This window comes from Scleropages formosus, chromosome 5 (assembly GCF_900964775.1).
Source record: "Scleropages formosus chromosome 5, fSclFor1.1, whole genome shotgun sequence".
NCBI lineage: Eukaryota > Metazoa > Chordata > Actinopteri > Osteoglossiformes > Osteoglossidae > Scleropages > Scleropages formosus.
Genome location: NC_041810.1, coordinates 19,504,708 through 19,530,807, shown reverse-complemented (window position 1 = coordinate 19,530,807; position 26,100 = coordinate 19,504,708). Strand labels below are relative to the sequence as shown.

The window sequence follows — 26,100 nt, the reverse complement described above, 5'->3', positions numbered from 1 at the left end:
CATGAAATGGCTATTTAATGAGAATCAGTGTTTCTCCTGTGACATAACAGGTGTGTAATGACCAGTTCCATATGTTGCTTCAGAGGGAATTATGTGTATAGGAGAAACACACAAGTAGTGCAGCTGTAAAAATACGTGAAGTACAAGTTGCACTGGTTATACCAAGTAGGTAAGTAGAATCAGGGGTGTAAATCATAGTCATCTGTTAGTTTTATACATTTAAGATTTAACATTTCGATGTTATACGTTTATTTAAATATTTTATACAAGAATAATGACCATACCTATATGTTTCACGTACTTTGAAGCAGCACTATATTGTATATGCACAGAACATATAAACAGAATTTATACTTTAAACCCAAACTTATTTTGTTAAGGGAACTGACAGATGTGAACTATTTACTACATAGACCTACAGTTTGTGTCAGAAAATGTGGTGGTGATGTTTCATATGTGGTTACATAATGTATAATTTCAATGTTCTAATAAAACTGTTTATTATTAGGTAGGATTTGTAAGATTTTTTTCTTCATTACAATTTATTTTTCCATTTTAGTCTGTTATTTAATTTGGCATCCCCACATTTTGGTGCTCCTAGCTTTGCCTCATTATAAAAGCAGCCCGGTCCACAGCACTTCCATGGTTTGTAAAAAAACAACCAACAAAGTAATATAATAACCAATAATGCAAATGTTTCAACGAGAACAAAAGATGAAAATGAAGCGTCTCTTTTTCCTCAAATTTTTATAGTGGGAAGAGACAATAAATATAGATTATTGTCTTGAGTGATCGTGATTGATACCCGGTGTATCAGACATCACGTGCCACGTGTCATGTCCTACAGTACTTCTCCATTTCCGGTACATGTATAGTGTCGTTACCCGGTAACAACGATACATCTGGGTCTGTGAACTGTGCTGATTGCAGTGCAGGTCCAACATGGCATTATGTTCCCATACAGCCACCGACACCGAGAAGAAGCAGGACGATGAATCGGACGAGCAGTGCAGAGGTTCGAAGCTCTCTCTTTCTCCCACACCATCCCAGAGACAGCCATATCTTGCACATTTATTGTTTCTATGTTTCTGTAACGTTTTGTCTTATCTATTGTATCAGTGCATTGATCAGACAAAACCTTTACCAAACACTTAAAAGCAGAAGTTGCAGGTCACTATATCGATCTACTGGACGACAGTATAGTATTTAAATTTAATTAATTTAGTTTCTTGTTTTGTACATATGTATGTGTGTTCTTCTCCATTCCAAATATATATATATATATATATATATATATATATATATATATGTATAGGTGTATGTATGTATGTATATATATGTATATATGTAGACCCTGGCTTATGACATTTGTGACTTACAACAATCCGGGCTTATGATGGGCGTCCCATGAACCCTGCATCATTTTCAAGTCTCGACATTCAAGTCAGGATCACTTCATCTGCTGTACGATAACATCTGCTGGCTATGCTGCCGCAAGGCACCGTCTTTCTTGTCGTTTAGGCTTCGGTCAGTGTTTGGACGTTTAGCGGTAATTGCGTTTTGTTTTGTGAATGTGTCTTTCATTGCCTCCAAGGTATTTAAACAGTGACTTTCAAGCAAAAAAAAAGTGCCTGTTTTTTGCAAAAGCAGAAGACAATAGAGGTCAGATGAAAGGAAAAATATTAGCGCGGCATGAACATGTAATTATGACACTGTATATATATATAATTATTATTCCATGTTGGTATTATTTTAACACGACTAATGTGTGGAAATACTGTAGTGAACAAATATAACAAAGGCCTATTTTACCGCACAGTATTCATGCATCTTAATTATTTATGTATCTTTATGGTTCATATAACATAGAATAAGGGGATTTTCAAGTAACACCAAAGCCAGCTTGTGATGAGGTCATCAGAATGGAACCCCACTGTAAGCGGAGGACCCCCCTTGTATGGACAGGATACCCTTAATAAAGCTTTGTTGCCCAGGACACCATGTTCATGTTTGCCACGAATGACCGATCCTCTTCCGGGGTGTCCGAACTCTGTTTTTTAGCGGCCGGCAAATGCTCTCAGCGCTGTCTGGGAAACGGCACCTGTGGCTGCTTGAAGGGCTACAAATTAAAGCCGGACGGCCACAGCTGCGAAGGTGATCATGTCCTCTTTCTCTCATCATGCTGAAAATAATGAGTTTCCCATGTTATTGTGTGGCTCAGCCTTGATGTCTAATGTACCACATCTGTTCCCTCTAATCCCATCCCTACACTGGCCCCTCCCCCAACCCCGCCCTCACACTGGCCCCTCCCACTCAGACATTAACGAATGCCTGCTCGGCTCCTACAACTGTCGTGCCGGCGAGCGCTGCATCAACACCGTCGGCTCGTACCGCTGCCAACGTGTGGTCAGCTGCGGCACCGGCTATGAGCTCACCGAGAGCAACATCTGTAAAGGTGGGTCTTGACGCCCCCTGGTGTTTTTGATTGGGAAACACAAGGACCAAGTTTAGCTCAACGTGTGGCCAAAACACATCTGGATTACAGCAGCTATTCTGCTAAAAGGTAACAGGCTACAGGGAACCTCAAAACGAAACAGAAGATAATCTGCAGTCAAAAAATATATTTTTCTTGCCGTGTCACTCTTAACTCATCTGTCCTGAAAAGTAATTTTGCAGTGATATTTTGTAAGACCTTATTTAATGAACACTGATTAAATAAATGTAAAGGATCTATATTATATTATATATACTTAAATGTCTCCTCCGTGAACCGCCACCTTATCGTGGTGGAGGGGTTTGAGTGCCTGAATGAGTCCAGGAGCTATGTTGTCTGGGGCTACATGCCCCTGGTAGGGTCTCCCATGGCAGACAGGTCCTGGATGACAGACGAGACAAAGCGCGGTTCAAAAACCCCTTATGACAAAAAAATCAAGGCGTCCGTTTACCCCGCCCGGTATGGGGTCACCGGGGCCCCACCCTGGAGCCAGGCCTGGGGGGGGGGCTCGCATGCGAGCGCCTGGTGGCCAGGTCTATGCCCACGGGGCCTGGCCGGGCTCAGCCCGAAGCCACAACGTGGAGCCGCTCTTCGGTGGGCTCACCACCTGCCGGAGAAACCATAAGGGGCCGGTGCGTTGTGATTTGGGCGGTGGTCGGGGCCGAGTGCCCGGCCGACCCAAACCTCGGGCGCCAACTCTGGTTTTTGGGACTTGGAATGTCACCTCACTGGCGGGGAAGGAGCCTGAGCTGGTGCGGGAAGTTGAGAGATACCGTCTAGATATAGTCGGGCTCACTTCCACTCACAGCTTGGGTTCTGGAACCACTCTACTCGATCGAGGGTGGACTCTCCACTATTCTGGCGTTGCCCAAGGTGAGAGGCGGCGGGCTGGTGTGGGCTTATTAATAGCCCCCCAGTTCAGCCGCCATGTGTTGGAGTCTACCCCGGTGAATGAGAGGGTCATCTCCCTACGCCTTCGGGTCAGGGAACGGTCTCTCACTGTCGTTTGTGCTTATGCGCCTAGCGGCAGTGTAGAGTACCCGGCCTTTTTAGAGTCCCTGGGGGGCGTGCTGGAAAGCGCTCCCACTGGGGACTCTGTCGTTCTACTGGGGGACTTTAACGCCCACGTGGGCAGCGACAGTGATACCTGGAGGGGCGTGATTGGGAGGAACGGCCTCCCTGATCTGAACCCGAGCGGTGAGTTGTTATTGGATTTCTGTGCTAGTCGCGGTTTATCCATAACGAACACCATGTTCATGCATAAGGGTGTCCACCAGTGCACTTGGCACCAGGACACCCTAGGTCGGAGGTCGATGATCGACTTTGTAGTCGTTTCTTCTGACCTTCGGCCATATGTCTTGGACACTCGGGTGAAGAGAGGGGCTGAGCTGTCAACTGATCACCACCTGGTGGTGAGTTGGATTCGATGGCGGGGGAAAAAGCTGGACAGACCTGGCAGGCCCAAACGCATAGTGAGGGTCTGTTGGGAACGTTTGGCGGAGGCCCCTGTCAGAGAGGTCTTCAACTCCCACCTCCGACAGAGCTTCAACCAGGTCCCGAGGGAGGTGGGGGACATTGAGTCTGAATGGACTATGTTCCGCTCCTCCATTGTCGGTGCGGCTGTCCGGAGCTGCGGCCATAAGGTCTCCGGTGCCTGTCGCGGCGGCAATCCCCGAACACGGTGGTGGACACCGGAAGTAAGGGATGCCGTCAAGCTGAAGAAGGAGTTCTATCGGGCCTGGCTGGCTCATGGGACTCCTGAAGCAGCTGACAGGTACCGACGGGCCAAACGGAGCGCGGCTCTGGCGGTCGCCGCGGCAAAAACTCGGGCTTGGGAGGAGTTCGGTGAGGCCATGGAGGAAGACTTTCGGTCGGCCTCAAAGAGATTCTGGCAAACCGTCCGGCGACTCAGAGGGGGGAAGCGGTGTTCCACGAACACTGTTTACAGTGGAAGTGGTGCGCTGCTGACCTCAGCTGAGGATGTTCTCGGGCGGTGGAAGGAGTACTTTGAGGATCTCCTCAATCCCTCCGACACGCCTTCCGTAGAGGAAGCTGAGGCTGGGGACTCGGAGGGGGACTCGTCCATTACCCTGGCTGAAGTTGCTGAGGTAGTCAAAAAACTCCTCGGTGGCAAGGCTCCGGGGGTGGATGAGATCCGCCCCGAGTTTCTCAAGTCTCTGGATGTTGTGGGGCTGTCTTGGCTGACACGCCTCTGCAGCATCGCGTGGAGTTCGGGAACGGTGCCTCTGGACTGGCAGACCGGGGTGGTGGTCCCTCTTTTTAAGAAGGGGGACCGGAGACTGTGTTCCAACTACAGGGGGATCACACTCCTTAGCCTCCCTGGGAAAGTCTATGCCAGGGTACTGGAAAGGAGAATCCGACCGATAGTCGAACCTCGGATTCAGGAGGAGCAATGCGGTTTTCGCCCTGGCCGTGGAACACTGGACCAGCTCTATACCCTCACTAGGGTGTTGGAGGGTTCGTGGGAGTTTGCCCAACCAGTCCATATGTGTTTTGTGGACCTGGAGAAGGCATTCGACCGTGTCCCTCGTGGCATCCTGTGGGGGGTGCTTCGGGATTATGGGGTTCGGGGCTCGTTGCTACGGGCTGTTCGTTCCCTGTATGACCGGAGCAGGAGCTTGGTTCGCATTGCCGGCAGTAAGTCAGACCTGTTCCCGGTGCATGTTGGACTCCGCCAGGGCTGCCCTTTGTCACCGATTCTGTTCATTATTTTTATGGACAGAATTTCTAGGCGCAGTCAGGGAACGGAGGGTGTCTGTTTTGGTGGCCGCGAGATCTCGTCTCTGCTTTTTGCGGACGATGTGGTCCTGTTGGCTTCATCAAGTCAAGACTTGCAGCGTGCACTGGGGAGGTTTGCAGCCGAGTGCGAAGCGGCGGGGATGAGAATCAGCACCTCCAAATCCGAGGCCATGGTTCTCAGTCGGAAAAAGGTGGATTGCTCCCTCCGGGTTAGGGGGGAGTTGCTCCCTCAAGTGGAGGAGTTTAAGTATCTTGGGGTCTTGTTCACGAGTGAGGGAAAAATGGAGCGGCAGGTCGACAGACGGATCGGTGCGGCGTCTGCAGTAATGCGGTCATTGTACCGGTCTGTTGTGGTGAAGAGGGAGCTGAGTCGTAAGGCGAAGCTCTCAATTTACCGGTCGATCTACGTTCCTACCCTCACCTATGGTCATGAACTCTGGATCATGACCGAAAGAATGAGATCGCGGATACAAGCGGCAGAAATGAGTTTCCTCCGCAGAGTGGCTGGGCGCACCCTTAGGGATAGGGTGAGGAGCTCAGTCACCCGGGAGGAGCTCGGAGTAGAGCCGCTGCTCCTCCGCATCGAGAGGAGCCAGTTGAGGTGGCTCGGGCATCTGTTCCGGATGCCTCCTGGACGCCTCCCTGGGGAGGTGCTCCGGGCTTGTCCCACTGGGAGGAGGCCTCGGGGCAGACCCAGGACACGTTGGAGAGACTATGTCTCCCGGCTGGCCTGGGAACGCCTTGGGGTTCCCCCAGAGGAACTGGAGGAGGTGTGCGGGGAGAGGGAGGTCTGGAGTACTCTGCTCGGACTGCTGCCCCCGCGACCCGGCCCCGGATAAAAGCGGAGGAAGATGGATGGATGGATGGATGGATACTTAAATGTTATATAAATAGAAATTATGTTTAATGCGATGAGGGTAAGTTTAAAAAAAAAAAAAAAAGTATCCGCATTTGAGCAGAATTTTGATAGTGATGCAATATTTTTTACAAGCGTACTTTCTGACTTGTACACTATAATTGTATAATTCTCTATATGTAGAAGGAGGACTTAGTTATTTGTTTTTAAATGCAGCTCACTGAATGTGTACATGTGAAAAGCGGCAGCTATGTGTGTACGCGAGGCCAAACGGCGCATTTCCAACCGGGACCTGTCTGCCTCCCCCGCCTCTCTCAGATGTCGACGAGTGTGAGACGGGGACGCACAACTGTGGCCCGGAGCTCGAGTGCCAAAACACGCAGGGCTCCTTCCGCTGCCGGCCGCGCGTGCGGTGTGGGTCGGGCTTCATCCAGGATGCTCTCGGCAGCTGTATCGGTGAGCGGCGCGGCCCTGCGGTGAGCTTTAGTCAGCTTGTGCTCTACCTGCCTACAGTGGCGTTGTCCCTCTCCTCTCCCCTAGATATCAATGAGTGCCTGAGTCAGACAGCACCCTGCCCCTCTGGCCAGCTGTGTATCAACACCGTGGGGTCCTACACCTGTCAGAGGAACACCGTCAACTGCGGGAGGGGCTACCACCTCAACGAGGATGGCACTCGCTGCGTGGGTATGCTTCTGTCCCGGCCGGCATGGCTCCGGCTACCCCGCTGAGGTTGACCACGGTGGAGACCAGGCCCGATACGAGTGTTTGCACACGTCCGCTCTGATCGACCGCTCTCTCCCCAGATGTGGATGAGTGTCAGGGGCCCGACGCGGCCTGCGGGGGCCACGGCTGTATCAACCAGCTGGGGTCCTACCGCTGCGAGTGTCGCGCAGGCTACGCTTTCAACAGCATCTCCCGCTCCTGCGACGGTAGGGAAGGTTCCGCACTCGTACGTTCTCCCATTGGAGCGCCTTGCTGAGTCAGTCTCGTGAGCTTTAAACCAAACCAGATGAGGAAACTGTCTGCTATGGTAATGAGAGTCCTTTGCGATTGTGATCACGATGGCGTCAGCCGTGATGATTCAGCAAAAATTTTGCTAATGTCATCTTAGATGCTTTAATGTCTTTCACAATGGTTGTTTTATTTTAACTTCCTCAAGATTTTTGAAAAGATCCAGCTACAGTAATGAGAACCCATGGTGCTGTATGGGTTACAGAGAGAACAATGACATTTTCACTGTATGAAATACAAAGATCATGTCATCTTCTCGCCTCTTTCATCTTCACTTCTTAATGAGGCATCATGGGAGAATCACACTCAATTTCCCACCTTGTCTGTGATTATGGCAATCACTTAAGCCAATGTAACAGTAATGAAAAAGCCATCTAGATATCATGATTTTACTTACGTATAGTACTTATTACTTATTTATAGAAGATTTTTTAAACAATATTTATGCATCTTTTCACATTTTAACAAGATGTGGGATGCTCTTAAAATAATTTAAAAAAAAAAAGAAACTGTTATTACAATTACTATTATTAAATCTGATTATAGAGATTTTAAAAAAGGATGCATTAAGGTGATAAGATTTTTAGAAAAAAATCTCGTATAGACTGAAATTAATTTCTTTCTCTAAAAATATTGAGGCTTCTACTAGAGATATTGTGTTTTTCAAAATAGTGTTGATGACTGGTAGCTTGCTGAAGGCTAAGTGACCGGAGACACCAGACATCCCGTGTCACTGGCATTGAGACTGATATACCCGCTCAGTGGTCTTTTCTGCCCAGCATGTCTCGGATTACTCCGACAGCCCAGAGGCATTGTAATTATTTGCCACATTTCATTCAATAACATGTCCTTCCATAACGGTCCTCCCTAGATATCAACGAGTGCCGGCACTATCCAGGACGTCTCTGCGCACACAAGTGTGAGAACACTGTGGGCTCCTTCCAGTGCAGCTGCACGCCAGGCTTCAAACTGGCCAGTGATGGACGGAACTGCGACGGTAAAACAGATGTACACCATTTCCTTGTGTTTTTCAACTCAGATTTTCTTTTTCTTTCTTTCTTTCTTTCTTTCTTTCTTCAAGCCATAATCTAAGGTAACCCATTGGCCAATGGTCTTTAGTAGCTATGTGTCACTTGATAAGTTTATCACAATTTTCTGTTTGTTCTCATGTTTGGGTCTTTATGTATCTGACTTTGATTGTCATTTTGAAATAATTTATAACTTTTTCCGGTGCTTGACTGGGCACGGAAATAACCAGGAATAGGACATGGCTGCCGAACCTGATCTAAGGGGACACCTAGCTTATTACTTATCTTTTGAATGTGATCGTGATACCAGCAATCCTAATGACATTGTGTTTACTTAAATTGAAAAATCAAACATATATGGCCAATATGAATTTCATTCATCAGTTTTTAAAGGAAGTGCCCAGTGTCGTGAGCATTACAATGGTTAGGTGGTGGAGTGAAGGATCTGGCGTGTAAGATTATGTGTTTCATTGTTCTTGAACACATAGGCAGTGTTGGCTGACTGGAAAGCAATCATTCGAAGACTATTGTGGGATGTTATGTGACCGGAAATTCTGTAGTGTGCTGTGAACTGATGTTTGATGTGGTGCAGATGTAAATGAATGTGAGAGCAGCCCCTGCAGCCAGGAATGTGCCAATGTGTACGGTTCCTACCAGTGCTACTGTCGCCGCGGTTACCAGCTCAGCGATGTGGACGGGGTTGTCTGTGAAGGTAAGAGCTGATGCCCGGAATCGTATCTTTGACACGGACATTTTACCAAAAATCTCTCACCGGATACTGAAACAAAGTGGAAGACTGTTGATGGCACAGCTGTCTCAATATATGAGTTCTGTAACAGTGACATTTGAGCTGAAGATGTGCTGAATTCCTCACAGTACGTCAAATTAATCTTTGCTTAAACAAAATTAACAGGAGTAAACCCATGCCAAAATGTATAGTGTAAATTCTTAAACCCAAATCTACTCACCAACTACTAGAACATAACACAAGGGCAAAAAGACTGCTTGATGAGTAGTCAAATTATGTCCAAGAAAAACTGAACTGATTTTTAAGGATATCTATAACATGTCTTTCAGATAGGTTCTTTAATGTACACATATCTGTCTTATACTATTAAAGTGGACATATGCAGAAATAGTTTGAATACCATATTATCAGTAAATATAGTCTTACTGCCTTAGGAAAAAGCTATATTTACTATTGCCTGACTAATCATAGGTCAAGGCTTGTGATAGCTAAGTTATCGATCTGTACTACTAGTATTACTAGTTATTATCAATGGCATAGATGGATGACTGCTGCTGGCCACACCTCCCTCACCTTAAGAAAACTCTGGATGTTCTGTTTTGTTTTAAATCCTTGTCTGAGTGATGCTCTACAAAGTACTTGCTCCCTTCCAAGGATTGAGTCATGAGACAATCCACCTGAGTTCATCCAACTGAGTGTGTTTGTCCTTCTCTTCCTCAGACATAGATGAGTGTGCCCTTCCCACTGGAGGACACATCTGCTCCTATCGCTGCCACAACACCCCTGGTAGCTTCCACTGCACCTGCCCTGAGTTAGGATACAGTCTGGCACCCAATGGGAGGAACTGCCAAGGTAAGAATCCAATGGCTTCTTGAAAGGAGATATTGAAAGGGAAAAGGGGGAGGGGACTTGGTGGGGTAGAGGGTATCTTGGATAAAAATAGGTGGGGCGGTGTTCTGAGGGACTAGTTAAGTGCAATTGAGCTGAGTGGATTTGGCTGGCTGGGATTAGTGTCAGTGATGCTGAACTGGGACTATACTGGGAATGAGACTGGGTTTCATGAGTTTAGGACGGTTGAGGGTTTCTTGGTTAGACTGGTTTTGGTAAAGTCAGATTGAGTGAATTATGACTGAATTACAGTGAGTTGAATAGGATTGGGTTGGATTTATTTGAATAAGGCTAGTTCACTGAGATTGGATTTATTTCAATAAGGTTAGTTCACTGAGATTGGGTTGGGTGACTTTGGGTTTGGGTCAATGAGTTTCTTGAAATTTAGGTTTGGTGGGACTGGAGGATGGATGGATGGATGGATGGATGGATGGATGTACGGATGGAGGGACGGAAGTGATACCAAGTCAAGTCCAGCTCATGGACTTAGTTAAGGTCAACTCTGAGACCATAGACCATGACAGTGTCTCCTCCAGGATGGTCAGTCCATTAGACCAACTTGCACTCCTCAAATGTCCAGTTTCTGCATTTTTTGGTCTCAGTCGCAAGCAGGTGTACTCAAACTTTTGACTGCTCCTGTGTTTCCACTGTGGGCAGACGTTGCAAATGTCATCCTTGGCATGACTGTACAAAACAAAAATATCATAAATCTTTCAGCCCAGGTCCTTATCAAAGATGTAATGTTTTGAATGTTTGTAAACTTTTTTCATCCTTTTTTGACATCATCTCTTGTTCACATTTAGACATCGATGAGTGCGTTACTGGAACACACAGCTGTTCAGTGACAGAGAGCTGCTTCAACATACAGGGGGGCTTTCGCTGCCTGTCCTTTGAATGCCCAACGAACTATCGTCGTTCTGGGGAAGCGTGAGTACCGATGTTCCTAAACTTGTCTTCGGACCCTTGGCTCTGATCCCTCATTACAGACATATGTGTCTTCCATGTGTCATCCAGTCATATCCGTTCAAGCTTGGTATCAATCTGAATCACTTGCAGTATGTTTCACCCCTGGAGTTTTCCAGTCCTAAGGCTGGAACGGAGCAGAACACAGCGTGACATTTTTTGGGTCGTTTGAAAGGTGCATTTATCGGGAGTAACAAAGATTTACAAAATGCATCAAGCGAGCAGCTTAGGGATCTTCATGAGACCTCCTTGCGCTGAGGTGTTGAAAGCTTTAGTGAAAACTGTCTGATCTTTGGTGATGGTTGAGCATGACTGTTGTCCTGAAAGATCGATGGCCTCTGTTGCTTGCAGCTGTTTTAGTTGAGATGCAGCGCACAGCTCCGACAGGTTTGTATCTGCGAGGGTCACACCATTGCAAAACAAACTTTGTGCATCCCGTTTAATACCCTCAACCAGCATGCAGTCACAGTGTGGCCTGGGAGCCACGCCATACAGGTCTGGTTCAGCTGGGTCCTGGAACAGCATTAGAAAAGCCTTTCAAAATATCCTTGTCTCAGCAGCAATGTTTTCCGTGGTTTTCGTTCTCTGTTTTCATGTCGGCGCTGGTGTCTACGGGACCACTTGTGACCAAACGTACAGATTCTAGAAATATATGAAAATTTGAATTGTGTTCTTCCATATTTAAGAATAAATATCCATCTTTAAATATGAAAATTTAAAATACATTAAAAAAGGGGAAGGAGTAATCATTCTTTACAAGCGACTGACAAACAACATTAAGCATCATTTTCCTCATTAATTGTCAGTCCTGTTGGGGTGGAAGACACTATATAGTTACATTTATTCATTTGCTTGATACTTTTCTCCAAAGCAACTTACAGTGTTAAGTTGCTTTTAATTATCTGCCTATTTATACAGGCAGGAGGTTTTACTGGAGCAATTCAGGATAAGTAACTAAGCATTTTCCTGAAGGGTATTGCAGCTAGAGAGGGGATTTGAACCTGTGACTTTTGGGTTCAGATGCAACAGTTTTAACCGCTAAACTACTTGCCTATGATCGCAAGTGGAGATTTTATGATGAGTGGCCAAGTCAATTTAGGTGAACCAAATTATTATGTTTGCATCATTGTAAGATTCTTTATGTTCCTGTTTATTCACAGCATTAAAAAAAGGTGTTTTTTCATGTCATAGAAGTCTATGTTCAACAGTACTTCTGCCTGACTTACTAAAAGTCATTGCTGCAGATGGCATGCTCCAGCCAGGAGTTTCTCAGCTATTTCGTACACTCTTTGTAGTTTTTCCTTTTTTTAAGGTAAGGTAAGCATTCTATGCCGTAGCGTTACAAGACGGTGCATAGAAATGTTGTATATGTATAATGAAAAAAAAAAAAAACACAGAAAAATACTAAATGCCAAGTCTATCCTTGAAATAAATTAATTTTCTGTTACCTGTCACATTCAGGCATTGTATATAATGTAATTAGAGTGCCGAAATAAGCATATTTAGCTTTTTTCTAATTCTGTGGCCATTTCACAGAAATTCCCACAAAAGGATGGTGCCCACCCCTGCTCTGTACATATTTTTGTAAACAAATACATTTATTCATTTAGCTGACACTTTTCTCTAGAACAATTTACAATTATACAGCTGGGTAATTTTACTGGAGTAATTTAGGATAAGTACCTTTCTCAAGAGTACTGCGGCTGGAGGTGGGATTCAAACTTGCGATCTTTGGGTGCGAACGCAACAGCTCTAACACCAATGCTACCAGCTGCCCTCAACAGAATAGAAGCATTTCCTCTCCAGCCCAGTAGGTAGCAGTGAGCCTTCCTCTCTTCTCCAGTTGTTGGAGGCTGCTGGCCCCGTGGCCCCGCATGGCGAGCGCCGCACTGACGGAACCCTCTCTCTGTGTGTCTGTTCCTGTGTTGGTCCGTCTGTCTTGTCTTCTCTCGTATGTCTTACAGTCGTTGCGAACGCTTGCCTTGCGGTCAGAGTAGCGAGTGCCTGGCCTTGCCTGTGAGAATAACCCACTACTACCTCACTTTTCCCACCAATATCCCTGTGCCCACCACCATCTTCCGCATGGGCCCGTCCAACGCAGTGCCCGGCGATGACGTTCAGCTTGCCGTGGTCAGCGGCAACGAGGAGGGCTATTTCAGTGCCCAGCGGCTGAGCTCCGGGGGCGCGATCACCATCCAGCGGCCCATCACGGAGCCCAGGGACTTCCTACTGTTCGTGGAAATGAAGCTGAGGCGCTACGGGACCTTCAGCACCTTCCTGGCCAAGATCTCTGTCTTCGTCACACATGACCTCTCCGGTGTCCTCGTCAGCCCGGCCTCCTTTTAGCCGCAGCTCCAGCCACTGTCGTTCTTCCCCGTTCATCTGCGCTCTGAGATGATCGGCAGCGATGTCTGGGATCATCGTGGAGCAAATGGCCCAAAAAAGTCAAAATAATTGGACTACGCTAAATGCCGTTAACTCAGCACGTGTGGCTAGGTGGCGCTCTAGGGCAGAGGGACAAAGCAGGAGTTTGTGGTCCGAACCGCCTCCGTTTGCGTGTTGTGCGAGCGCTCTGCTTGGAATGTTTTCTGGCTCTAGTGTCTGGTTTATTTACTTGTTCAAAAGCATGTTTTTTCTATTAAAATCACATTTGAAAGATACTTGCATAAAATCAAGTTTTCTCCTTATTTTCCTAGCTGCTTTAGTCTGCACTCTCTTGCCACTAATATTTCCTCTTAGATTTTTTTTTCTGCCATGAATATATGTATTCGTTTTTTAAATATTTTTTCATTAATTCAAACGGAGTTTTAAGGAAATGATGTTAAGAGGTGAGTTTATCTCGATGCCGGCATCATCTCTGCGGACCTCACTGACCCATCCATCCTCATGGTGCTTCTGCCGGTTATTTTACCTGTACGAGATTGTTCTGCTGATGGTTCGTGGTTCTGGGTCTGGTGGGGGCGCTACTGTCAGGCCAGACTGAGGTGAACTCCCACATAGCCCTTCTATCAGGTAATTCCAAAATGGTTCGTTGAAAGATGCCACACAATGGCAGTTAATCCGTCATGATCTGTACTCTATAATTACAGACGTGATTAAAGGGTTCACGGGTGCACATCTGAGCTGCGCTCTAGACCACATGCGCCGCATCAGACCACAGTAGCCTCGAGCTGTCTGCTTCTGAACAGGGCTCTGTTTCATTAATATCTGGTGCAAATTGGTTCTGCAGATTTCGAAAAGTAGTGCAATGCCTGGGCTCCGTACACGCAGCATTATCAGATCTTTCCACAGGGTTTGCAAGTATTGCTTCGCGAAGCCGTTCGCCGGTCTTTAACCGTGCTTACGGGATGTCATCAGACTCCTTCACTTTCTCCAGGGACTTACTATAGAATGGACTGAACTGATTTTTTGCTGCCATCAATCAACATACTATTCCACAATCACAAAATGAAAATTAAACTACACTGGTCAACAAAACTATAACCTTTTTTTGTCCATCGAACTAAAACAGGTGTATTTTATAGTATGTTTTACGCTGAACTCAGATGTGCTTTCGGAATTTTTCTGTCAGACAGGGTTTAAAAGTTACAAAGCAATTAAGTTTTGAAAAAAATTTTTTACTTAGGCAGGGGGTGTGGTGGTGCACCGGGTTTGGCTGGGGCCTGCTTTCTGGTGGGTCTGGGGTTTGAGTCCCGCTTGGGGTGCCTTGTGATGGACTGGCATCCTGTCCCAGGTGTGTTCCCTCCCCCTCCAGCCTTATGCCCTGTGTTGCCGGGTTAGGCTCCGGTTTGCCGCAACCCTGCTTGGGGCAAGTGGCTTCAGGTAGTGTGTGTGTGTGTGTTTGTTTTACTTATTCATAAATAAGACTGTTATTGCACCTAAAATATGTACAAACTTACTTGTAAAACGTACGAGTGCATGTTTTTGGCTGTATTTGGCCTCAGGAACATCCCTTTTCAGTGTCCAGCAATACTCTGCCAACATATTGGGACTCCACTTGCCTTGGTACCATTTTTCCATATCCAAAATGTCTTGGTGAAATCTTTTGCCATGCTCATCGATGACTCCCCTATTAGGCTTGTGCTTTCAAAAATAAGATACTTCACAAAAAATGAAAATAGCTGTGTTTTTGTTTCAAATGCCCCATATAGTACTGGTACCAATATACTACACAGTATGATATGTAAATATACTTGTACATAAAAGCTATGGGGGATAGTGAAATTCTGAAAACATATTTGAACTCAGTGTGCAAAAAGACATAGAAAACAGGCATTTTTTTCCTGGGAGAAAAAAAAAAAAAACCTGTTCACCAGTATTATTACAATTTATGTATTTATTTATTTAACTAACTTTTTATTAAAAATGGAAAATTGATATCTTCCATTTACACAGGCATTCAGTGCCTTGTTTCATCTTTTGTAGGACCTTCTTTAGCAGAAATGAAAGCTATGAGTCTTCTTGGGTATGCTTCTACCAGCTCTAAACATCTGGATTTGGGCAATTTCTTCCATTCTGCCTTGCAGATCCTCTTAAGCTCTGTCAGAATGGATGCGGGTGTTAATGAACTGCAAACTTCAGTTCCCTCCAAAAGGTTTTCTAGGGGGTTCAAGTCTGGGCTTCAAGTTTGGCAGAAACTGCTCAAATGCAGGTGTGCAAAGCTGTTAGAAGCTTTGGTTAGGCCACTCAAGAACATTCAGAGACTTATTCCGAAGCCATTATCTTGGCTCTGTGCTGCAAATTGTTGTCATGCTGACAAGGGAATCTTCACCCTAGACCAAGGCTGTTGGCATGCTGGAGCAGGTTTTCTACAGAGACCTCTCTGTACTTGGCTCTGTTCATCTTCCCCTCAATCCTGACCAGTCTCCCAGTCCCTACTATTGATATGCATCCCACAGCATGATGCTGTCACCACCACACTTCACTGTAGATTGTGTGAGGTACTATGTGTTGATTGATGAAAAAAGAATCAGTGTGGTCCATTTTGAAAACAAGTGTACAACACACCGAAGCATGGAAAAAGTAGATGGGTCTGAATACTTTCTGAAAGCACTGTATTTAAGATTATAATACAGGACTGCAAGTTTTTTATTTATTTATTTTGCTTAGCAGTCACCGTACCGTATACAGCTCACAGTTTACACTTTATTCATTCATAAATCTTGCCCATTCATAGAGCTGCATATTAGTAAAACAATTAATATTCAGGAAGGTGTCCAAAGGATACAACAGCAGTGATTTTCCAGGCTATTTAGCTTTTAGCCTTTTCATGAGAATTCTGAATCTTTAACTGTTACACCACCTAGCTCCCTGGCATTACATTAACAGACCTGGACTGATTGTCTAGGTTGCCACAGGCGCCAAACTGGAATTATCTCCAGAAAATTTTAAATTAAGTAGAAATAGTATCAGGAACTGTGAGGTCTGTCACTGGTCTGTGGGTTCTAATGATGGCAAGTTCAGGTTGCTCAGGTTCCAGAACTCAGCTGAACCACCAGAGGAATATGGATGCACTTCTTCGGTCAGGATAACCTTAAAATAAATGTGTGGTGCATTTTTTTTGCACTTCCTGACACTGAGTTATGGGGTCTGGTCTTTGGCCGGTGGTCCACACTTTTTGCGGTAGGGCACCGTCACTGCGACGAAAATGAAAAATGTCCTCCAGTGTTTGTGTTGGGACGTTATCAATGCCTTGACTATAAATAATGGGGAAAAAAAAAGTGCTCACGCTTGACCAGAAGACTTCCATCCAACGATTTGTTTTTCTTTATGGTCTGAAACATTATGGTTCCTGTTGGGCTGGGTCTCGGGAGCAGCCCTGGGATGAAAAAACCCAGGAATGTGAGAGCCTTTATTGCAAGGAACGAGGGGAGTAGTTTGCTTTCCACTTGTCTCTCCATGCGCTCTCTGCTACCACTGCAGCCTGCGTGATTAATGATGCTCTCACTAATTCAGGTCACCCTCACTCCATTGTCTGAATTTCTACACTCTGCTGAAGCACTGGCGTTAAAAACAAAAAAGAGCACTTTGTGGCTTTGGCCCATGAAGAAAAACTTGGACAAGCCTGCTTATGGCTAATTACAAGCCCCTACCCAGTGGTGGATTTATGTTTTTTCAAGACCTTCTAGATCCCCTTCATGACAAAGAGCCCTGCAATTTGATCCCGGGTTCTGGGTCGGTTTCAGTTCTGAGGTCCGGTGGAGAGGCAACATGCTGAGGGTAGCAGCAATGTGCACTCAGTTAGGCACAGTAGATTTTCCTGCGTCCCCTAATCCAAATTTCTGATCACAGATAACACTGTTTGCGGCATAATTATCTTTCATCGGTTGTGTTACATCAGTTACATATCTCCACCAAACATCTGTCCAACATCAGCAGTGCCATCAGCCGTAGCTTGGATGGTGGTAGAAGTGTGTGTGGCGGAGTCTTGTTCTCAGTTTGCTTGCTCTTCATGGAAAAGCTGATTTACGGCAGGCAAATTGCATCACCATGTTGCACCAACGAGGCTGAGAAGATAGGCGACAACAGCATCAGATAGGTCGTAAAATTTGTTTTGCTCAGTCCAGCGGCCGTGGCCCATCGTGTCATCCTCTGTATGACTGAAAGGCACGGCCTTGTCGCTCGTGTTCGAAACCCATAGACACAGCAAATCCGCCTTTTCGCGTTGCCTTTCGGAAACAAACAAAACTCTAAATAATCTGTAGAGAGTGGTTCTGAGAGCTGTGAGAGTTGCTCATGTTCTCTCAAATTTATGAGTTTCTCAGAAAGCCAGCATCGATAAATCTTGCAGCCTTCTTTGTAAAAGTATGGGAGAAGGCACGGGGCCTCTCGAATGCAAATATTTTCTTGTGCAGCCTGTAGATCAAACCATAGGAGGCCTCCATTTCTTCAGAATCTGAATAATTATTCAGTAAGAATAAATGGCCATGCAGTTGAGTCATGGACGAGGCTCCTGGTGCCATCGGCAACTGCACGGCCATTTATTCTTACTTTCTTCTTAGTGTTGATATACAAAATAGTATCCAGATTTTAATGCTTATTTCTACAGGATAATTTTTGTCTGCTGTTTTTGATGATGTGGTACACCCATGATTCACCACACTTTACTACTGTTATCTTCTTAACGGGTTCTTACTTTTGTAAATTGTGGCTGTTAACACAGCTTGGTATTTATTGACTCAGCTTATTGAAGTTTCTTCTACAACTGCAATATTCTAGTACAATATTCGAGCGTAAAGACAAATCATGTAGGCTCACGGTGGCATGAAAGCCCTCTTTACTCATCAGCAGCAGGCCCCGGGTTGAACGGTCGGACATCATCCGCTGCGTGAAGTCCTGCCAGCCCAATGACATCAGCTGCATCCTGGATCCGGTCCACTCCGTGTCACACACGGTCATCTCCATGGCCACGTTCAGGGATTTCAGCAAACCAGAAGGTACGAACAATCAGTGCTGGTTTTCCGTTAAAGTGTCGCCCCACGTCCTCTTGTGGTAACGCTGTTACTCTGCTCCAGCGTGAGAAGAATGTTGACATCTTGTCCTGTGAGAGCTTCCTTCTTCCTTACTTATTTTTATTTCCCATTGAATAGTCTGAACTCCATTTCTAGCCTTTCCCTGTAGAGTCAAACATGTAGAGAACTTGAGCCTGTTGAGAACGGTGATGCTTAGCACTGTGGTGAGGGAGAAGACTGATTGATTTTTCTGTACCCTTAGCTGAAGATTCCTAAGAAACAATAGAGTCTTGATTATCCAGCCTAAATGGGAACGGAGGTGGGCGGGATAATAAAAACCATATAAAATATGAGCTGTATTTGGAAACGAAAAGCGATTAAAAAACCTTCAGTTATTCATTTTCGAACATAGGTGGTAATAGTTTTTTCTGTTTTTTAAAAATAAAACTTAAAGCAAAGCAAAATTAAGCTATAGCTGTTACACTGTCACAATTCAACACACAACTAGGAATGGTAAAACAACAGGGAAAATGCACTAAATATCACTGCTTGATGCTTTGCATCATTCTAAACTGGATGGGTTTCCAATAAAAGGCATTTTGCGAAATGTCCTGCAGAAAAAAAGATGAAAAATATCTGTGGCGGGATTACGCAGAAAGCCGGATAATCAAAGACCAAATAATCAGGACTCTGCTGAATAAATTTTAAAGGCTATTTGCATCTTCAGTTTCATTGGCTTTCAAAGGTAAGTAGGCAGGTCATCAGTTGAGAGTACTTCTCAGAGCACTTACAATTTCATATTTTTATTTTACCAACAGAGATTGTGTTTCTGAGGACCATGCAGCCGGCATCCTTCTCCATGGGCGTCCCTGACATCGTCTTTGACATCCTGGAGGGCAACGAGCACAACTACTTTGACATAATCAAGCGCTACGAGCACGGCATGACAGTGGGTGCGTGCCATTACCTTGGGGCCTTATTCCGAAGGTCTTACACCACACCCCCACCCCATTACCAAAGCGGGGATAGCGGCAGGCCATGAATTTTGTCACTTTGAAAGACAGCGGCCCTCTGCTGTAAATTAACATCGTGGAATGGCTCTCATTGGCAAACCAAACGCACATGTCTTTTTGTGTGCGAGCTGGCATGGCGAGGAACGGAAGTCTCCACGCATCAGCCTCTGGGAATAGCCTCATCAGAGAATACTATAAAAACAAGTCACAGCATTTGCTCTCTAGTGGCAAATATCTTTTATCGCCGCTTACAGTACGTCTTTTACGCACCGCCTTCCCAGGACGGTGGTCCATGCGGTACCCTTTCTGAAGTGGGTGGGATGGCAGAAACAGGGCCAAAGGGCAGTAACCCATCAAGTACCTGGCACTGATTTCTGCTGATGTAACAGCACGTGGTTTAATTTACTAAAATTATTTCTCGACACAAGAAACACGTCGATCTAGATGGCGTGAGTTAAGAACGGAGCTGCGGGTGGTTTGTCCGTGTGTTTGTCAGAACGTGTCACTCCTTCAATGGCATTTTGTCTACTGAGTAAATGCAGGTGGTTTGTCACCTTGAATACACGTTTACCATATACACATGTGACTGTGTGCCTGTGTGAAAGAAAAATATTTTTATTGCAACAGTAACACTGGCTCACAGTGACAGGTTTGATCCCCACCCCTGGCTGTAGTACCCTTGAGCAAGGTACTTACCCTAAAGTGCTCCAGTAAAATTACCCAGCTGCGTAAATGGATAAATAATTCTAACCTTTACATTATAAGTCACTTTGGAAAAAGCGTCAAATAAATGTAAAGAAGGATTTTTTATCATTATTTGACCCACATGAGGGGAGGCATGGTGGCGCGATGGTGCAGGGGGTTTTGCTGGGTCCTGCTTTCAAGTGGGACTGGGGTTCAAGTCCCACTTGGGGTGCCTTGCAGTGGACTGGCATCCTGTCCCGTCCTGGCTCTGTCCCTTCCCCCTCTAGCCTTGCGTCATGTGGTGCCGGGTTAGGTCCCGATTTCGCTGCGACCCTGCTCGAGAGCAGCAGTTTCAGACTCTGTGTGTGTGTGTGTGTGTGTGTGTGTGTGTGTGTGTGTGTGTGTTTGACCTACTGGTGACTTGTCCAGTACAGCCTGGCCTTATTTCCCTCAGTCCAAAGGTGAGACAAGGGCATGTTTCAGCAGCAAGTGGATGGACCACAGTGACTCCACAGCAGCACATCCAACAAAATTTTACTGGTGGGGTCAGTAAGAACATTTGTGGGCTGGTAGAGTTGTGTGAGTTAACTACATTTGCAATGCACTGCTGTAGAAGCCCCAGCAAGACATTCTGGAATGAAGCGGTTGTGATTTTCCCTTTGTCCTCAAAACTGCTCCAATGACGTCATAGCGGCCAATGGCAATACTACGGCAATCCGTTTTGAACCTGTGCGCACCCGGTCTTCCCAGGCGATGCGGGTTACTGATGTGGTCGGTTGCGCCAGCGTGTCGGGTCTAGCGTGTCCGCAGTTAAACGGCAGACCACATGTGAGACATCAGGCTGCCTTTGTAGTGCATAGTCCATGTGCTGAACTCAATCCTGATTGGCTGCAACAATGGTGCGGTATGTTGGCTTTGAGGACAGCCGCCCACAACAGTCTTCAACGTCTCCCACTACCCAGCACGCAACAGGCGAGCGGGTGACACTGGTGCTGCGGTGAAACTCTGGGGTGAGACTTTGGTTCATTAACTTGTTTGCGGACAGCTGGTTTGTGTGAGGGCTGGTGCCACAGCTCCGCTGCAGTCCTCTGTAGTAAGTCTAGAAACCCCACTATTCTTCGCTATTCTTTGCAGCTCTAACTATGACAAGCTGTTAAAGTGAAGAAGAAAGACCAGCACTGGTTCATTTACAGACTATCTGAAATCAGTTTAGTGTCGACAGACGCAGGAGACACACCACGTCGCGATTCAAAATATTCATTTTGCCTGACTAGAAAAAAACGTTTTCCTTTTGTTTAAAGACCTTTCTTTCTTCCATATCTCTTTTGCACATTTGTTTTGAGTGCCCTTTTTAATGCAGTTCTTAAGCTGATGGAAATGCTGGACTTGATCAGTCAAAGGCATTGTGAAGCCAAAGACGTATCATGTTCCAAACCCAGGACCAAAAATGTCCACTTGGACACTGGCTCCACCCCTTTATCCAGCCACAAGTCATGCCCGCATACAAACAAGGTTGTGTCTTTATGGTCTTTTGAAAAAAAGAAAGTCCTTTTGCCTTGAACTTGCTACATCCCCCTAGTATCCCAAGAAAGGACTTGACATTTGCTGTTGTAACAGGAAGGGTTTCCAAGGGTTTGAAGCTCGTCATGAATAACTTCCGATGAGGTCCAAACCTGTACCTTCCCTGCTACAATGGCTGTCTTCCTCACACCGAGGGTCTTCACAAGGAGCTGGAACTGTGTTTGTTGCTTGTATGGGGCAGAGGAGAAGGGGGGTGCCGTGATGAGGGGTTATGGGTTGAGGAGGTGGCAAACAGTTGGGGAGGGTGGAGGTAAACCAAGGCGTGGTCTCCCAGAGCCCAGTAGAGCGCCAAGCTCACAAGGAATCTTTGTCTGTCAAAGTAGGATTATGAGAGATAATCAAGGTGGCGTCCACAGCCAGGGCTCTGGGGTGGTCTGGGAGCAGCCCACGCCGCAGCTCTACCACTCCCATGATGTGATATGTCAACGCTACTTGACAGTCAAGGCTGAGAAAAGCACAAACAGAACTCCGACCGTCTGTTGTTTACCTCTTTATTTATGAGATTGTTGCATTCAGCCCGTCACTGGTATGCAGCATTTTTAGTTATACACATCTCTAGGGGGTTTTATTTAAAGCATGACATTTCTTTGCCAAGGCATATGCGCAAACATGTGTGCAAAATCTGGTTGTTTCATAGTGAGTGTCATCTTAATCCAGAATGATTGTAGTCATTCCTGACTGGCAGGGATTTCTCATGTTTTTTATTTTTGGAAGTGGTATTATTTCACACTTTGACATTCCAGGGGCTGAAGGTCATGGAAACCCAAGTAGAACCTACAGGTTAAACTCTGTCTTTAAGCTCTCGTATGTCCTGCCACTCATAGCAAGACATCAAGGCCTCAAGTCACCTCCATTAATATGTGCCACTTTGCTGGGCTCCTTGAGGATTTGACTGGATGTTGCTTTGACTGAGGTTCTGCTGCAGAGCACTACATAAGCAAGACCAGGTGGCGACACGTAGGTAGGCTCTGAGAGCTATGACTGAGCGAGCCTTCACCTCTTGACCTCAAAATGCCAAACCACATGGCTGCCCTTTGAAAAGAGCAGGCAATGGAATGTGACCCTTTGGTGTGGTGGGCAGCGGTGTCTTGACAATGACCAGCTAGGCGTGAACAGTGAAGGTCAGGATGCTCAAACACACAAGAAAGAGTCCTGACGATGAGCACCCATTGTCCCCAAAGGTTAACATCACAGAGCCCTTTCCCAGTCTACCGCAGCAACATGTTCCACAGGACATGTACCGGACAGCCGTTCCCATGTCATTATACAATAGTTTGGTAAGGCCAATGCATACTTTTAATTTGTCTCGGTGCTACACCCATTCATTTTGGATTTTGTCATACACTTCCTCAGGGGTTTGAGAAACCATAAAACCCAGGAATTGCACTGTTTACTTGTAACCCTTCAATACTGCAACGCTGTGCAGCCATAGAAGATGACAAATGCCTGCTGGCATTTACTTCGCTCCGTTTTGTGGCAACGTCCCCGCTACAAGAGTGCACTTAAGGCTATTTTTTACTTGCAGCCTATTTGATGGTGGCCCGCCTGATTCACGGATAAGCAGGTGGACTGGCTGAATGGCTATGAATGGTCCGGACGGTGTCGGCCCATTCAGACACCATGGTCTCACTGTGGTCACAGAAGTCAGAGCCAAGATGATCAGGCCATCCTGCTATCCACCTCATCTAAAACTGCAAGCCACCGTCCACTTCCATTTTATAGGTTGAAACAGTGATCTGAATCAGTCATGTGATTCCCGCCAAATTAATGTTTTTTTTTTTGGAATAGGAAATGAATTCATAGTAGGGAAAAGTAGAAGTAATTTCCCTAAGTTTTTTTGTAAATGCTTTGTTCGGTTGGTAGGTTGCACAGGTTCTGTTTTCAGTTGACCCGTCTTTGGTAAATGTGAAACACCAAACAAGCAACGAGAACCGAGCTGTATGAACAGCTCATCGCACGTTTTCCACATTTTCTGAGACCGACTTCAAATACTCTCTCATATTTGATGCAGCACTTTCAGTTGCTGGCTGGGCAAATAACTTTTTTTCTCTGTGTTATTTCTCTGGGTCAGGGAGTTAATGCAGAGCTTCTGAGTTCACGCTGAGGTCCGCCTTTCACGATGGCGACGGTTTTGAAACAGTAAAACGAGATTTTATGTTCATCTATGGAGTGTCACCGCTCAACTGCGGGACGAAACATTACGAGTGGCGGCGGGAGCCGCGGGCCACGGTGGCACGCTGACAGATAGAGGCTGCTGGCATCCCCAGTGAGATGGGATTTTTTCACAGCCGCAATGGGCCAAAGATGGAGATCAAATGGAAGTGCTCCATATGTGCATTGCGTGACTTCAGCAACCCCCAGTATGGAGCAGATGGCATCTATTAGCCCCGTCTTCCAGCGTATAGGCTTAAATATGAACCTCGTCAAGTCGGGAATTGATTGGTACTCACCGTCCTCTCACTCAGCTGGTCCTTGCACGATGCTTCTAGTCACCTTCCAGCCTTGCCCTCACTCCGTGGCTCTTCACACGGCTCGCAGGACGAATCCTTTTCTGGGGTTTTTCATTCTAAATAACTGGTCCGTCTTTGTTTTTGGATGGTGCCAAACAAACTAGATTTGACTAGATTTTATCCCCACAATTAAAATGGTGTTGCCATCCGAGACCCCCTTGGATGTGCACCCTTGGCTCTGACCTGCACCTGGCAGAAACAATGGAGAGAAGGAGAACACTGAGAACCTGAGAGACAGCAGAGGGATTGTGTTGCCTGATTGCATCTGGTGGCTGTTCAGACAGAACCAAACTGAAATGTCACCAGCAAACCGCAGAGAAAAGAGCCGCTGACAGCTTGTATAAACAGAGCTTTTTTCCCCTCTCTGTAATCGCATGTTCACTTAAAAAGGGGCTTCCAACAAATTCTTGGGACATTCAGTCATTTCTTGGTCTCGGTGATGGTTTGTTTTCCCCACATGCCCATGATGTAGGCGTAGAGTGTCTTGTGTCCTACTGGAGATGGAGAAGGAGGGGGTAGCTGGGGTGGGGTTGGGGAGAGGCCTTTGGGAAAATGGGAAATAAACAAGAACCAGATGCCCTGAAGTCTCAATTTCCTCTTATCAAGTCAACCATATTAACAGTTATGGACCACCCATTAATTAGGATGTATTTATGTTTAGCCTTTATTGTCTGTATTGCTGCATGTATCACAACTTTCAGGTACCTCAGGCTGGAATAGAGTGGTAATTTAATACATAATGCGAAACATTTCCTTACACTGTCTGTTATGAAGCAAAATCGCTTACAAACAGTGTTCATTTCCCATCCTTCCCATGAGGTTACGCTCTGATGAAAACTATGCGTGTCGCTTTCAGGTGTTGTCCGCCAGGTGAAGCCCATCATCGGCCCCCTGCATGTTGTGCTGAAGCTGGCGATGAACTATGTCACTTCTGGTGTCGTCTCTCATCGCAACATCGTCAACGTCCACGTCTTTGTCTCGGAGTTCTGGTTTTGAATGAAGATCCCACACCACGCTCCCTCTGCCCCCTCCCCCCCCCGCAATCTCACCATTCCACCAGGCCTCTCTTCATAGCTATGTGGAAGTGAAGAATGTTTCAGGGAAAACGAATGAGACTTTGCTTTGTACATCGCCTTATAGCCAAGTGCCACTCGTACTGAGGAGTCTCCATTGACATGACAGCAGTGCTTGTCCACTAGAGTGTGAGGAGACTCCTCTCTTGCTTCTTACTCTATGAATCAACAGTACAGCTTCATGATTCTGCATTGCAAGCTATTGCTCCTCATGTCCTCATTGCATGTTACTGCAATGCAAGTCTATGAAATGAGTTTAACAAATGGCTTGGGAAGCAAATTTAGGAAAATATCCTTTATGCAAGAAAGCTTCCATGTTTTTTTTTTTTTTTTTTTTGTAGAATGCGGTGTGAACTGATGTTGCAGCTGGTGAGACGCAGAAAAGGACAAGGGCTGCAAGTGTGTAAACTTCTGAATGAATATTTCCATCTCCTTGTATCACAGTTCATCTTTAATGATGTTATTAAATAAATGTTTTGATATTTTATTTTTAACAGTGCTGTATTTTATGTGTGAGAGGGAAGGGGGTGTAATGAAGACACACTGGAAACTAACAGTGTACAGTAATATCCATACAACTTATATTCACAGTACAGGCCTGTGGGTTTACTTTTATTTACTACTCTTTACTATGTACAATACACACACACACTGTCTGAACCGATTGTCCCATTCGGGGTTGCGAGGAGCCAGAGCCTAACCCAGCAACACAGGGCGTAAGGCTGTGGGGGGAGGGGACACACCCAGGACGGGACGCCAGTCCATTGCAAGGCACCCCAAGTGGGACTCAAACCCCAGACCCACCGGAGAGTAAGACCCGGTCCAACCCATCGCGCCACTGCACCCCCATGTACAATATACAGTATGTGTGTTTACAGTTGGTCCTTGAGTTACCAACAGCTGAGCGATGATTTTTTAAATTTTTTTTTACCAATTAATAGAGCATCACTGGGTCACATCAACACAAACAGAAAGAGTACACAGAGAAATGGTAAACACACACACACACACACACACACACACACACACACATTTTCAGA

The 26,100-nt window shown here is 45.9% G+C and overlaps 1 protein-coding gene across 3 annotated transcripts in view; it reads left to right on the top strand.

Moving 5' to 3' along the window:
* Nucleotides 1–25,481, top strand: part of fbln1 (fibulin 1) — a 33,557-nt gene extending 8,076 nt beyond the window's left edge. The window contains exons 5-17 of one of the 3 annotated variants that reach the window (XM_029252353.1): nt 965–1,015; nt 2,062–2,154; nt 2,318–2,455; nt 6,429–6,566; nt 6,651–6,794; nt 6,914–7,039; nt 7,993–8,118; nt 8,742–8,861; nt 9,618–9,749; nt 10,589–10,712; nt 18,039–18,184; nt 19,018–19,152; nt 24,844–25,481. In XM_029252353.1, the coding sequence (XP_029108186.1) occupies nt 965–1,015; nt 2,062–2,154; nt 2,318–2,455; nt 6,429–6,566; nt 6,651–6,794; nt 6,914–7,039; nt 7,993–8,118; nt 8,742–8,861; nt 9,618–9,749; nt 10,589–10,712; nt 18,039–18,184; nt 19,018–19,152; nt 24,844–24,983 (1,613 nt within the window). In that variant the 3' untranslated portion in view covers nt 24,984–25,481. Of the gene's footprint in view, nt 1–964; nt 1,016–2,061; nt 2,155–2,317; nt 2,456–6,428; nt 6,567–6,650; nt 6,795–6,913; nt 7,040–7,992; nt 8,119–8,741; nt 8,862–9,617; nt 9,750–10,588; nt 10,713–12,712; nt 13,336–18,035; nt 18,185–19,017; nt 19,153–24,843 lie in introns of those variants that run through there. The other 2 variants (XM_029252352.1, XM_029252354.1) reach the window with 2 other exon arrangements.
* The last annotated feature ends 619 nt before the right edge of the window (nt 25,482–26,100 follow it).